The 14,112-nt window shown below is 48.1% G+C and overlaps 1 protein-coding gene across 1 annotated transcript in view; it reads left to right on the forward strand.

Moving 5' to 3' along the window:
* The first annotated feature begins 221 nt into the window (after nt 1-221).
* ZNF367 (zinc finger protein 367) overlaps nt 222-14,112 on the forward strand; it is a 30,738-nt gene continuing 16,847 nt past the window's right edge. Inside the window, exon 1 of the mRNA XM_023185271.3 lies at nt 222-1,240. Coding sequence (XP_023041039.2) covers nt 824-1,240 — 417 coding nt within the window. The 5' untranslated portion in view covers nt 222-823. The remainder of the gene's footprint in view (nt 1,241-14,112) is intronic.

Raw genomic sequence — 14,112 nt, forward strand, 5'->3', positions numbered from 1 at the left:
TTAAACGCTCTGCGCGCGGGAACCGCGGCCCAACAACCAACGGCGGGCGGGGCCGAGCGGGGCGCGCGCCTTCACCGCCCAACGATCGCCCCCGACCCCGCCCCGCCGCTGTCCAATCAGCCGCCCTCTTGCCGCCCTCCCCGCCGCCCAGTCTCCCCGGCCCCGACGAACCACACGGAGGGACGGCGGGGCGGGGCGGGGCGGCAGGCGGGTGTGTCCGGGCGAGTGCCGGCGCCGCGCGCTCCGCTGGAGTTTCGAACGCTGTTGGCCCTCGAGACAGAAAAAAATACAAGAGCGGCGGCCAATGGCGACGTGGGAAGGACCCGCGCGCAGACCCGGCCCCGCCCCGGCCGGCTGGAAAGGAGGCCAGGCCTGGCCATTGGCTCCCGCCGCCTGTCACTCGCCGGTGCGGCCAGCGGGCTGCGGCCTCGCGGTGACTGGTTCCGCCCAGGCGCGAAATGTAACGCGGGAAAAGCCGGGGCAGGCACCGCGGCGGCAGGTTGTTATTTTTGGGGGCTCAGCGCTGCGCGTCCTGCTTTCCTGTCACCGCGAGGGCCGGGCCGCCCGCCGCTTCCCGCCGCTGCAGCCTGCGCTGCGGAGTACAAAGAGCGGAGGGCGCGCTTGCCCTGGGGCTGGGGTCCAGGCCTGCCCGCCGGTGCCGGCCGCTCCACTCGTTAGGTGGCTGCTGCGCAGGATTCCGGGAAACGTCCGTCTGCCATGAGCCGGCAGGACTGAGCCGGCGACTCCGAGCGGAGCGAGCGGGGGCAGAGCGCTGCGCAGGAGAGCGGCCCGGGGCCGCCGGAGCTGCGGGTCGGGCCGGGCGATGATCCGGGGCGTGGAGGCGCCCATGGCGGAGAACCCGCCGCCGCCGCCGCCCGTCATCTTCTGCCACGACTCCCCGAAGCGGGTGCTGGTGTCGGTCATCAGGACGACCCCGATCAAGCCTACGTGCGGCGGCGGAGGGGAGCCGGAGCCGCCGCCGCCGCTCATCCCCACCAGCCCCGGCTTCAGCGACTTCATGGTGTACCCGTGGCGCTGGGGCGAGAACGCACACAACGTGACGCTCAGCCCCGGGGCCGCGGGGGCCGCCGCCTCTGCCGCCCTGCCTGCCGCCGCGGCCGCCGAGCACTCGGGGCTTCGTGGCCGGGGCGCGCCCCCGCCCGCCGCCTCGGCCTCCGCCGCCGCCTCGGGAGGTGAGGACGAGGAGGAAGCGAGCAGCCCAGACAGCGGCCACCTCAAGGTGAGCGGCGCGGGCGGGCGGGACGCGGGGCAGCCGGGGCCCGTTAACGGCGCGGCGGGCGGGGCGGAGTTGAAAACGCGAGGTCGATCTGGCCGCGGCGGGGGCTGCGGCTGACAGGATGCTGACGTCACTGCCGCGCGCCAAAAACCGGCCCCGGACCGCGGGGGGGGGGGGGGGCTGTCACGTGACAGGCGGGAGCGGCGCGGGAGACCGTCCTTGCGGCAGGTGCAGTGTGGGCGGGAGCGCGGCCCGGGTCTCTGGGAGGCCGGGTCAACGGCCACTGCCATCCTCCTGGCGGGCTGCCGAGTCCCTGGTTCCGAGAGGAAAGGCGGGGGGATGAGGGCCTTGAGTTCCACCGAGTGCGAGAGGGAAGGGAGGGCACAGTGTCTGCTCCATTACTGCAGATCGCCCTGGCCCTGTTAAAAGATGCCCTGCAGAGACAGCCGAAGAGCAAGAAATGACTTCTGGGCGTGTTCTGCGGCTGAAGTTGTGCCTTCACTGCCTTTCATTTATCCAGCATACTACTTGCTAGGTGTTGAGAGCACATAGTGGAATGAGACGCTAAAATTTGCTTGCAGTCTCCGAGTGCTTAAAGCTGGGAAGGTTGTGACCACTGGTTCAAACCTGCATTTTACAGATCAGGCAGCTGAGGCTTAGAATGATTAGTGAGGCGACCTCCCAACGATCGCACAGCTCAGTAGTGGGAGAGCGGGGACTAGGTCGAGGTTTTGTGGCTCTTGGTCCTGCATGTGTTTGGGGTGTCTTTCTGCTGACTTATACTGAACTCTGTAGACTGTAAGCTCCAGGAGAGCCAGGAGTATTTCTATCTGGAAGATTATATGCGTTTAATACCTTACATTCTGTAAATGCTCAATAAAGGTGCTCAAAATATACTTGTGTAATGAATACATGGTGCTAACAGAAGGGTAATATCCAGGTTCCATTTGTTACGTGGCTATATAAGATAAAGCAATTTGCAAGAGACATAACGAGTAACTCACATAGTGGATAAGCATCTGTACCAGCACATAATGTATAAGTTGAAATGAGTTTCATCATTTTACATGCAGTCACAAGGATGTTGAAACTACATTGTTTGGGTTTTGAGGAAATTGATACATTTTATATGGCATTATTAGTAAGTAACTATAAAGTTATAAAACTATAGATTTGTATACACTTCAACTCTTGAAACTACACCTCAGTAAACATTTGAAAGCACAGAACCTGGGCCGGGCGCGGTGGCTCATGCCTCTAATCCCAGCACTTTGGGAGGCTGAGGCGGGCGGATCACGAGGTCAGGAGATCGAGACCATCCTGGCTAACATGGTGAAACCCTGTTTCTACAAAAAAATTAGCTGGGCGTGGTGGTGGGCGCCTGTAGTCCCAGCTACTCAGGAGGCTGAGGCAGGAGAATGGCGTGAACCCGGGAGGCGGAGCTTGCAGGGAGCTGAGATCAGGCCACTGCACTCCAGCCTGTGAGACAGAGAGAGACTCCGTCTCAAAAAAAAAAAAAAACAGAGCCTGGTGAGGTGGCTTGTGCCTGTAATCCCTTCGGGAGGCTGAGGCTGGGGAATCACTTGAGACCAGGAGTTCAAGACCAGCCTGGGCAACATAGTGAGACCTCATCTGGCAGCCTGCACCTATAGTCTCAGCTACATGGGAGGCTGAGGCAGGAGGATCACTTGAGGCCAGGAGTTTGAGGCTACAGTGAGACATGATAGCACCACTGCACTTCAGCCTGAGTGACAAAGACCTCAACTCTTTAAAAAATATTGAAGAAACTTGCCGGGTGCGGTGGCTCAGGCCTGTAGTCCCAGCACTTGGGAGGCTGAGGCGGGTGGATCACCTGAGATCAGGAGTTCGAAACAGCCTGACCAACATGATGAAACCCTGTCTCTACTGAAAATACAAAAATTAGCTGGACGTGGTGGCGGGCGCCCATAATCCCAGCTACTCAGGAGGCTGAGGCAGGAGAATTGCTAGCACTCGGGAGGCGCGGCGATTGCAGTGAGCTGAGATCGCGTCATTGCACTCCAGCCTGGGGGACAGAGGGAGACTCAGCAAAAAAAAAATTGAAGAAACTAACGATAGAAGCGTTGATAACATTGCTGAGTATCACTGAAGGCTACAGTTGATGTTGGGCTGCCTCTAGGTAGCCCGTAGTGAAATGTAAGATGAATGGGTATCCGCGGGCGCGCTGGCTCACGCCTGTAATCCCAGCACTTTGGGAGGTCGAGGCGGGCGGATCACAAGGTCAGGAGATCGAGAACATCCCGGCTAACATGGTGAAACCCCGTCTCCACTAAAAATACAAAAAAAAAAAAAAAAAAAAAAAAAAAAAATTGGCCGGACTTGGTGGCTGGCGCCTGTAGTCCCAGCTACTTGGGAGGCTGAGGCAGGAGAATGGCGTGAACCGGGAGGCGGAGCTTGCAGTGAGCCGAGATCCTGCCACTGCTCTATCCAGCCTGGACGGCAAAGCGAGACTCTCTCATTTAAAAAAAAAAAAAAAAAAAGATGGATGGATATCCTAGATATTTTTGTGTTAGCGATTTGTAAGTTTTAGTCTTTTTAAAGAAACGCTTTATTAGATTATGTAGTTGAACAATATAAAGGCATACATTCATAAATTCTTGTGTAAGATTTTGCCTTTATGGTTTTATTCTGACAGATTGATCTAGTTCTGGATCACCCAAGAAGATTAATGTCATATAGATGAAATCTGTAGGTATGTTGTTTTTGGCCTAAAACAGACTTATCCTTACCCAGACATTTTATAAAAGTTGCTAACAGTGGCCGGGCACGGAGGCTCACGCCTGTAATCCCAGCACTTTGGGAGGCCAAGGCCAAGGTGGGTCACGAGGTCAAGAGAGCGAGACCATCCTGGCCAACATGGTGAAACCCTGTCTCCACTAAAAATACAAAAATTAGCTGGGTGTGGTGGCACACGCCTGTAGTCCCAGCTACTCGGGAGACTGAGGCAGGAGAATCGCTTCAACCCTGGAGGCGGAGGTTGCAGTGAGCTATCGTGCCACTGCACTCCAGCCTGGCTACAGTGAGACTCCGTCTCAAAAAAAAAAAAAAATTGCTAACAAGATGCATGGGTTTGAATTGTATTTCCATGCTGTACACCTCTTTTCCGAGGTAAAGTATACCAACAGTTGTAAAAAACATGTAAAAGTGAAAAGGCTGTTTTATATTTCTGCTTTTTTCCTTTCTCATGTAGTTTTTCCTGTTGTAACTTTCATAAATTATTTGGTAAATTGATTTGAATATGTCTTTCTATCGATGAAGCAATCCACATGCAGCTCAAAAAATTCATTTATTTAGCATTCCCACCATAAGAGAGAAGGGTCTGGAATATACCTTTATTTAAGAAAGTTGCTAGAGTAAGCTTTGTGGGGGCAAGAAAGAAAAAGAAAAATATAAGGAAGTTGCCTAGTTTGATTTGTGGTCAATACACTGAACTACAAAGATAGGGAGTCCCAGCCTGTTTTACTGTTTTGCTTCTTTAAAGTACTTGTAGTTCTTTATCTCCATGTGCATCATCTGTGAATTGTGCTGAGTCTGCTCATTTTTGGGGAAGACAGGAGACAAGTTTGTAATGTAGCCAGTGGCAATAACATGCTCCCAATATGCCACATAGAGGCACTAACAGCTGTGGGTTTGAGAACAACATTTGCGTTCATTTACTGTCTATTCGTTGCCACTGCTCCCAGGGGAGGTGTTAGCGTCTGAGTTCGGAACACCCTGTGTCAGCTTTCTCTTGCTCTTTTGTTTGTTCCTGCCCAACACTGTCTTCCTCGCCTGTGGGAACACCTACCAGCTTATTTTGGCTGCTCATCACACAATTGCTTAGCACTGTTGGCATATAATTATATATTGTCTTCTTCTGGATTGTAGAATTCTGAGAGGGAAGAAAGCAGGTCTAACTGCCTTCGGCCACAGGTTGTTCCAAGGCTCCCCACCTTGTCACTGTGCCCTCTACTCAGACTGCATTTGAAGTTACTTCTTCACTGGGGCTGGTGGGGTCTGGCTTCTCAGATACTGTGCACCCTGCAGGAGCTACCGGCTGCCTATCCTGCTTCCCCTTTCTGTGTCACCTGAACACTTCAAAACCTAGACTACATACTGTTTCGAATAGCTGATTTTTAAATACTTTATACATAATATATAAATTCATACTATTTATGAATAGTAATGTTTGAGCACTGTGTTAAACCTAACATCATGTTAACATAGTAGGCACTATTTATTGCCTGGCACAGAGTAAGCATTTCATAATGTTAGCAGCAAACTGCTGGCCTCTGTGTTGAGCATTTTGAATTCTTTAATTCATTTTATCCTGTTTACCTGATGAGAAATGAGAAATAAGAGTCCCCAGGACAAAGTCTAGTTAAGAGCATATGGTAAGGGGGCAGAACTGATTGGAACCTTTCAGAGTCCCTGTTCTTAGTACCTATACTACACTGCTCCTGGGACTATCACATGTAAATGGACTTCAGGGGTTTATTTTTGTTTTTTAAATATTAAGCTGATATAAGTAGACATAAGAAATGCATACTATTGCCGGGCATGCTGGCTCACGCCTGTAATCTCAGCACTTTGAGAGGCCAAGGTGGATGGATCACTTGAGGCCAGGAGTTTGAGACCAGCCTGGCCAACATGGTGAAACCCTGTCTCTACTAAAAATACAAAAAAATTAGCCGGGCGTGGTGGTGCACGCCTATAGTCCCGGCTACTCAGGAGGCTGAGGCATGAGAATCACATGAACCCAGGAGGTGGAAGTTGCAATGAGCTGAGATTGTGCCACTGCACTCCAGCCTGGGCAACTAAGCGAGATTCTGTCTCCAAAAAGAAAGAAAAAAAGAAAAGAAATACATACTATGTGTAGCTTATCTATATCTCAATTGAGATGCTTTATAAGAGTGCACTCAATTCAGTAAACTGGAATTAAAACTTGAGATGTTGTGAACGTAGGTCACGATGGGAAGTAGGGTTAGGAAGCATGTATGCAAGTCATGGGAAGTTTGTATCTAAATCTGAATGTGAAAAGGTTCACACGCCTCCCTCCGAGACCTATTTTTGTTTTCCTTCTAGGTTGTGCTTGTGCTCTTTATTTGAATTCTACTTACAAAAATGTGTCAAGGACTTCTAGCTTTTTCAGTTATCACATGACTAAGCACTTTCAAAATCACTAATCTACCTTCTAGAGGTATGGAGATTGTTTTTAAAATTATATTTACTAAGGTGTGCAAAAGTTTTTGGCAATTTAATAATTTTGCAAATTGTCAACAGTCTTGACAAGATCTGTTCTTAGCCTACAGGTGCACTTGGCTGCTGAGTGTAATCCTCTAATTGTCCGAAGATGCCTAGAAACAAGGTTTTCTCATTGATAAGGCCAAAAGGAAGAGGGTCCTCTTTAAGTAACATTGCGTATTTTAGCATATATTGTTAAAAGATGGTCTTTATTCATTTATTTGGGGCATTATATGATTATTTGTTTCGTCTTATTTTTTGAGCTAAAAGAATGCACTTATATTAATTAGCTGGGCATGGTGGCGCATGCCTGTAGTCCCAGCTACTCGGGAGGCTGAGGCAGGAGAATCGCATGAACCCAGGAGGCAGAGGTTGCAGTGAGCTGAGATCACACCACTGCACTCTAGCCTGGGCAACAGAGCAAGATTCCGTCTCAAAAAACAAGACCAAAACAAAAAACCTAAAAGAATGCACTTAGTGAACCCTTCCCTGTATATGGCCAGTATGTTGTATTAGGCTGTATATTTCAGCACTCACTCCATTTTTCTCATTTGGAAAATATACACGTGTTGCTGGTGGCAGAAACAGTCTCTTAGAGTTGCTGGGAGGCAGCCATATGGTTAACGCCCGCTAGTTTTTGGTATTTTTTTTTTTTTTTGAGACGGAGTCTTGCTCTGTCGCCCAGGCTGGAGTGCAGTGGCCGGATCTCAGCTCACTGCAAGCTCCGCCTCCCGGGTTTACGCCATTCTCCTGCCTCAGCCTCCCGAGGAGCTGGGACTACAGGCGCCCGCCACCTCGCCCGGCTAGTTTTTGGTATTTTTTAGTAGAGACGGGGTTTCACCGTGTTAGCCAGGATGGTCTCGATCTCCTGACGTCGTGATCCGCCCGTCTCGGCCTCCCAAAGTGCTGGGATTACAGGCTTGAGCCACCGCGCCCGGCCTTGCCCGGATACTTTTTATATTTTTAGTAGAGATGGGGTTTCACCATGTTGGCCAGGCTGGTTTCGAACTCCTGACCTCAGGTGATCTGCCCGCTTCGGCCTCCCAAAGTGCTGGGATTACAGGCATAAGCCACTGCCAGGCCAGTTTTTGGAGTTTTAGTAGAGACGAGGTTTCACCACGTTGGCCAGGATAGTGTCAAACTCCTGGCCTCAAGTGATCTGCCTGCCTTGGCTTCCCAAAGTGCTGGGATACAGGTGTGAGCTACCACGCCTGGCCCACATAGTTAACTTTTAATGTTTCCCCACTGTTAGACATGCTTATTAATAGTAATGGTTAGTCTTAAATTTTTGATGTTAACTAACCAGTTATTTCAAATTGCAAGAGTCAGCAGTATGTTCTTGCATATTTATTTGTTTACTTATTTTTTATGTTTTGGAGACAAAGTCTCACTCTGTCACCCAGGCTGAGTACAGTAGCACTGTTAGGGCTTACTGCAGCCTTGAACCTCCCACTTTCAAGTGATCCTCCCACCTCAGCCTCAAGCAATCCTCCCACCTCAGCCTTCTGAGTAGCTGGGACTTCAGGTGTGTAACACACCTGGCCTTTTTTTTTTTTTGGTAGATGGGGGTCTTGCTATGTTGTCCAGGCTGATCTCAAACTCTTGGACTCAAGCAATCCTCCTGCCTCAAATTACCAAGCGTTGGGATTACAGGCATGAGCCACTGTGCCCAGCCTTTCTTACATATTTAAAAATACTAGGAAAGGGATCCTTTTATGGCAGAAGACTTGTATCACTAAGTTTTTTTTTTTTTTTTTTTTTTTTTTGAGAGAAGGTCTCATTCTGTCGCCCAGGCTGGAGTACAGTGGCACAATCATGGCTCACTGCAGCCGTGGCCTACCAGGTTCAAGTCATCCTCCTGAGTATGGGACCACAGGTGTATGCCACCACACCTGGCAAGTTTTTTTTGTAGAGATGGAGTCACACTATGTTGTCCAGGCTGGTCTTGAATTCTGAGTTCAAGTGATCCTCTTGCCTTGGCCTCTTAAAAGTGTTGGGATTACAGGCGTGAGCCACTGTGGCCAGCCACTACGGTTTTTTTGTTTTGTTTTGTTTTAAGACAGAGACTTGCTCTGTCGCCCGGCTGAAGTACAGTGGCGCGATCTCGGCTCGCTGCAACCTCTGTCTCCCGGGTTCAAGTAATTCTTCTGCCTCAGCCTCCCCAGTAGCTGGGACTACAGGTGTGTGCCACCACACCCCGCTAAATTTTTTTGTATTCTTAGTAGATACGGGGTTTCACCATGTTGGCCAGGGTGGTCTCCATCTCTTGACCTTGTGATCCGCCTGCCTTGGCCTCCCTAAGTGTTGGGATTACAGGCATAAACCACCGTGCCTGGCCTGTGGGTGTTTTTTTGTTTTGTTTTGTTTTTGAGACGGAGTCTCACTCTGTCGCCCAGGCTGGAGTGCAGCGGTGATCTTAAGTTCACTGCAATCTCCGCCTCTTGGGTTCACGCCATTCTCCTGCCTCAGCCTCCGGAGTAGCTGGGGCTACAGGTGCCTGCCGCCACGCCTGGCTAATTTTTTGTATTTTTTAGTAGAGACGGGGTTTCACCGTGTTAGCCAGGATGGTCTCGATCTTCTGACTTCATGATCTGCCCAACTCAGCCTCCCAAAGTGCTGGGATTACAGGCATGAGCCACTGCGCCCGGCCAGGCCTATGGTTTTTAATTGACCTGATTTCATGTCCTGTTTCTTTCTTAACAGAATCAGCTGCTATTTTTATTGATCACAGATGCTATATTCTTTTATATTTATTTTGTACTTATTAAAACAATTATTCATGATATGACCATAACCAGCAATAATCCATGAAACTATTGTGGCTTAATAAATGATGGCAATAAACATTTCACTCCTGTGTAGCTCCTTCTGTCTGACTCTGGGTTAATAATTTTAGCAAGCAAGACTTGAGCTAAATGTGGCTACTAAGGATCACAGCCCAGGAGTGAAGATGAAAGAATTTGTTGATCACCAATAATGGCCACGAGTTGGTTTGTTAATTTGTACTTTAATGATAAGTCATGGTCCATTTAGGATCTTGCTAATTCCTGCTTCATTACACATGGGAATTTCTTGAGGAATTAAGTAAGGTTGATGAGCTTTTTGTTTCATCAACAGATATTTGTTACTAACACACTAAGTCAGTTAGCTTAGGCTAAAAAGCAGGCTGCAGAATGCAACTTCAAGATGGCAATCTCAGCCTCAACATGGCTCATGTTATATGTGCTGGGAGGGTTGACCACCGGTGTGCTCCACATTCTCTTCATTCTAGGATCCTGAAGGAATCCCTCCAAGCTGGGACAGATGGGTCTCAAAGCAGAGAGAAAACAGAGATGGTAGAACCACATGTTGTATTAGTCCATTTTACATTGCTATAAAAGAATACCTGAAGCTGGGTGATTTTTGAGAAAAATAGGTTTATTTGGCTTATAGTTCTGCAGGCTGTACCAGAAGCTTGGCACCAGAATCTGCCTCTGGCGAGGGACCTCAGGGAGCTTCAAATCATGGCAGAAGGTGAAGGGGAGCAGGTTTCACGTGGTGAGAGGGGGAACGAGGGAGGGGAGGAAGTGCCAGGCTCTTTTTAACAGTCAGATCTCATGGTAAGAATATGAGCGAGGACAGCATCTGGATGTTCATGAGGGATCTGTCCTTATGACCCACACACTTCCCACTAGGCTCCGCCTCCGATACCGGGAATCAAATTTCTTTTTTTTTTTTTTTGAGACGGAGTCTTGCTCTGCCGCCCGGGCTGGAGTGCAGAGGCCGGATCTCAGCTCACGGCAAGCTCCGCCTCCCGGGTTCCCGCCATTCTCCTGCCTCAGCCTCCGGAGTAGCTGGGACTACAGGCACCGCCACCACGCCCGGCTAGTTTTTTGTATTTTTAGTAGAGATGGGGTTTCACCGTGTTAGCCAGGATGGTCTCGATCTCCTGACCTCGTGATCCCCCCGTCTCGGCCTCCCAAAGTGCTGGGATTACAGGCTTGAGCCACCGCGCCCGGCCCGGGAATCAAATTTCAATATGAGATTCGGAGGGAACAAACATCCAAACTACACACGCTATTTTCGCCTTTTATTGGCCAAAGCAAGTCATGGCTAAGTTGCGCTCTGGACCCACAGTGAAAGGGGCAGGGAATGTTTTTGCAATAATATCTGCCACAGTGCCTTCTCACATTTTAAAAACTGTGGCCAAAACCCCGTAATATTTACTACCTTAACCATTTTTAAGTATACAGTACAGTAGTGTTAACGATATGTAAATGGTTGTGCAACAAGTCCCTAGAATTTATTCATCTCAAACAAACTCTATACTCACTGAACTCGCCTTTCCCCCCTCTCCCTAGTCCCTGGCAACCACCACTCTTCTATGAGTTTGATGACCTCAGATACCTCATATAGGTGAAATTATGCAGTATTTGCCTTTTTGTCACTGGCTTGTTTTACTTAGCATAATTTCCTAAAAGGTCATCCATGTTATGGCATATGGCAGGATTTCCATCTTTCTGAAGGCTGAGTAATACTCCATTGTTACTAATACACTGAGTCAGTTAGCTTAGGCTAAACTGTATATTAGCACTATTTATCCATTCATCAGTAGGTGGACATTTGGGTTAGTGTTGATTGTGAATAATGCTGCAATGAACACAGATGTCCAAATATCTCTTTGAGATCCTGTTTTCATTTCTTTTCCACAGTGGCTGAGCCATTTTACATTCTCATCAGTAGTATGTGATGGTTCCAATTTCTCTACATGTTTTAGAGAAAACTATTTCCTACTTATTTTCCTTTTTTCTCTCAGTATAGGATAACCTAGTTGGTGCGAAGTAGTATCTCATTGTGATTTCAATTAGCATTTTCCTAAATGATGAATAATTTTGAGGTTTTTTTTTTTTTTTTTTTTTTTTTTGTGAGACAGTTTTCGGTCAGTTGTCCAGGCTGGAGTGCAGTGGCGTGATCTCAGCTCACTGCAACCTCTGGGGTTCAAGCGATTCTCCCTTCTCAGCTTCCCGAGTAGCTGGGATTACAGGCACTCACCATCATGCCCAACTAATTTTTGTATTTTTAATAGAGACGAGGTTTCACCATGTTGGCAGGCTGGTCTTGAACTCCGGACCTCAGGTGATCCACCCACCTTGGCCTCCCAACGTGCCGGGATTACAGGTGTGAGCCACTGCGCCTGGCTGATTTTGAGCATCTTTTTATGTATTTGCTGGCCATATAACTGCATTTGTTGGCCATATAACTGCTTTGGAGAAATGTCTCTTCAAGTAATTTGCCTATTTTTTAATTGACTTTTTTGTGTTTTTTGTTGTTGTTGAGTTCTAAGAGGTCTTTTTATATCCTTATCAGATGTATAGTTTGCAAATATCTCCCATTCTGTATGTTGGCCTTTCGTTTTCTTCATAATGTCCTTTGATGTACAAAAGTTTTACATTTTGGGCCGGGTGCGGTGCCTCAAGCCTGTAATCCCAGCACTTTGGGAGGCCGAGACGGGTGGATCACGAGGTCAGGAGATCGAGACCATCCTGGCTAACACGGTGAAACCCCGTCTCTACTAAAAAATACAAAAAACTAGCCGGGCGAGGTGGCGGGCGCCTGTAGTCCCAGCTACTTGGGAGGCTGAGGCAGGAGAATGGCGTAAACCCGGGAGGCGGAGCTTGCAGTGAGCTGAGATCCGGCCACTGCACTCCAGCCCGGGCTACAGAGCGAGACTCCGGCTCAAAAAAAAAAAAAAAAAAAAAAGTTTTACATTTTGATTCAGTCCAATTTATTTTATTGCTTAGCTCTTGGTGCCATATCTAAGAATCCATTAAAAAATATAAAGTCATGAAGATTCATCCCTATGTTTTCTTTTAAGAACATTACAATCTTTTTTGGTTTTGTTTTTGTTTTTTTTGAGACAGGGTCTCACTCTGCTGCCCAGGCTGGAATGCAGTGGCGTGATCTTGGCTCACTGCAACCTCTGCCTCCTGAGTAGCTGGGACTCCAGGCACGCGCCACCCTGCTCGGCTGACTTTCTGGGTTTTTGGTAGAGATGAGATTTCACCATGTTGCCCAGGCTGGTCTCAAACTTTGGGGCTGAAACAATCCACCCGCCTCGGCCTCCCGAAGTGCTGGGATTATAGGCGTGGGCTCCCGTGTCCAGCTAAGAGCTCTCGAGTTCCAGTTCTTCCGTTTAGCTCTGTGGTACATTTTGGGTTAGTTTTTGTCTATAGTGTAAGGTAAGGGTCTAACTTTATCCTTTTGTATATGGAAATCCAGTCACCCCAGAGCCATTTGGTAAAGAGTCTGTTCTTTCTCTGTGAACGTTCTTGGGTCCTTTGTTGAAAATCAATTGGCCTTTCATGATAGGCTGGTTTCTGTACTCCAAATTTTACTTCATTGGTCTATATGTCTTTCCTTATGCCATTACCACACTGTCTTAATTGTCAGTACTTAGTATGTTTTGAAATTGGGAAGTATGAGTCCTCCTGTTTTGTTCTCTTTTTCAAGATTGTTTTAGCTATTTGGAGCCTCTTATTAAAATTCCATATTGAAGATAGCCTTTTCCATTTCTGGGAAAAAAAAAAAAACCTGGCATTTTAATAGAGATTGCATTGTGGCTATAAGATTGCTTTGGATAGCATTGCCATCTTATCAATTTTAAGTCATCTAATTCCTGAATTGTATCCTAGTAAGTTTGGTATGTTGTGTTTTTGGTATTATTTGTGTCAAGGTATTTTCTTTTTTCCCTCATGATTTCTTCTTTGACCCATTGGCTATTTAAGAGTGTGTTGGGCTGGGCATGGGGGCTCACGCCTGTAATCCTAGCACTCTGGGAGGCCAAGGTAGGTGGATCACAAGGTCAGGAGTTCGAGACCAGCCTGGCCAACATGGTGAAACCCTGTCTCTACTAAAAATACAAAAATTATCTGGGTGTGGTGGTGGGCACCTGTAGTCCCATCTGCTCAGGAGGCTGAGGCAGGAGAATCACTGGAACCCGGGAGGCGGAGGTTGCAATGAGCCGAGCTTATGCCACTGCACTCCAGCCTGGGCAACAGAGCAAGACTCTGAAAAAAAAAAAAGTGTGCTGTTTAATTTCTATATATTTGTTCCTGTTTTCCTTCTGTGAAGTTTCATTCCATGTGGTCAGAGAAGATACTTGGAATGCTTTCAGTCTTTTAAAATTTATTGAGACTTTTTTGTGGTCTAACATATGGTCTAAGCTGGAGAATATCTTTGTGGATCTTCTGTCTAGTTGTCGTATTTATTATTGAAAGTAGGGTATTAACTGGGCACAGGGGCTCACGCCTGTAACCCCAGCAACCTGGGAGGCCGAAGTGGGCGGATCACTTGAGGCCAGGAGTTCAAGACCAGTCTGGCCAACATGGTGAAACCCTGTCTCTACTAAAAATACAAAACAAAAAACAAACAAAAAATTTGCCATACGTGGTGGTGGGCACTTGTAATCCCAGCTACTTGGGAGGCTGAGGCAGGAGAGTCGCTTGAACCCGGGAGGTGGAGGTTGCAGTGAGCTGAGACTGCACCTCTGTACTCCAGCCTGGGCAACAAGAGTGAGACCCTGTCTCAAAATAAATAAATAAATAAATAAATAAATAAATAAATAAATAAATAAA

This window comes from Piliocolobus tephrosceles, chromosome 14 (genome assembly GCF_002776525.5).
Source record: "Piliocolobus tephrosceles isolate RC106 chromosome 14, ASM277652v3, whole genome shotgun sequence".
NCBI lineage: Eukaryota > Metazoa > Chordata > Mammalia > Primates > Cercopithecidae > Piliocolobus > Piliocolobus tephrosceles.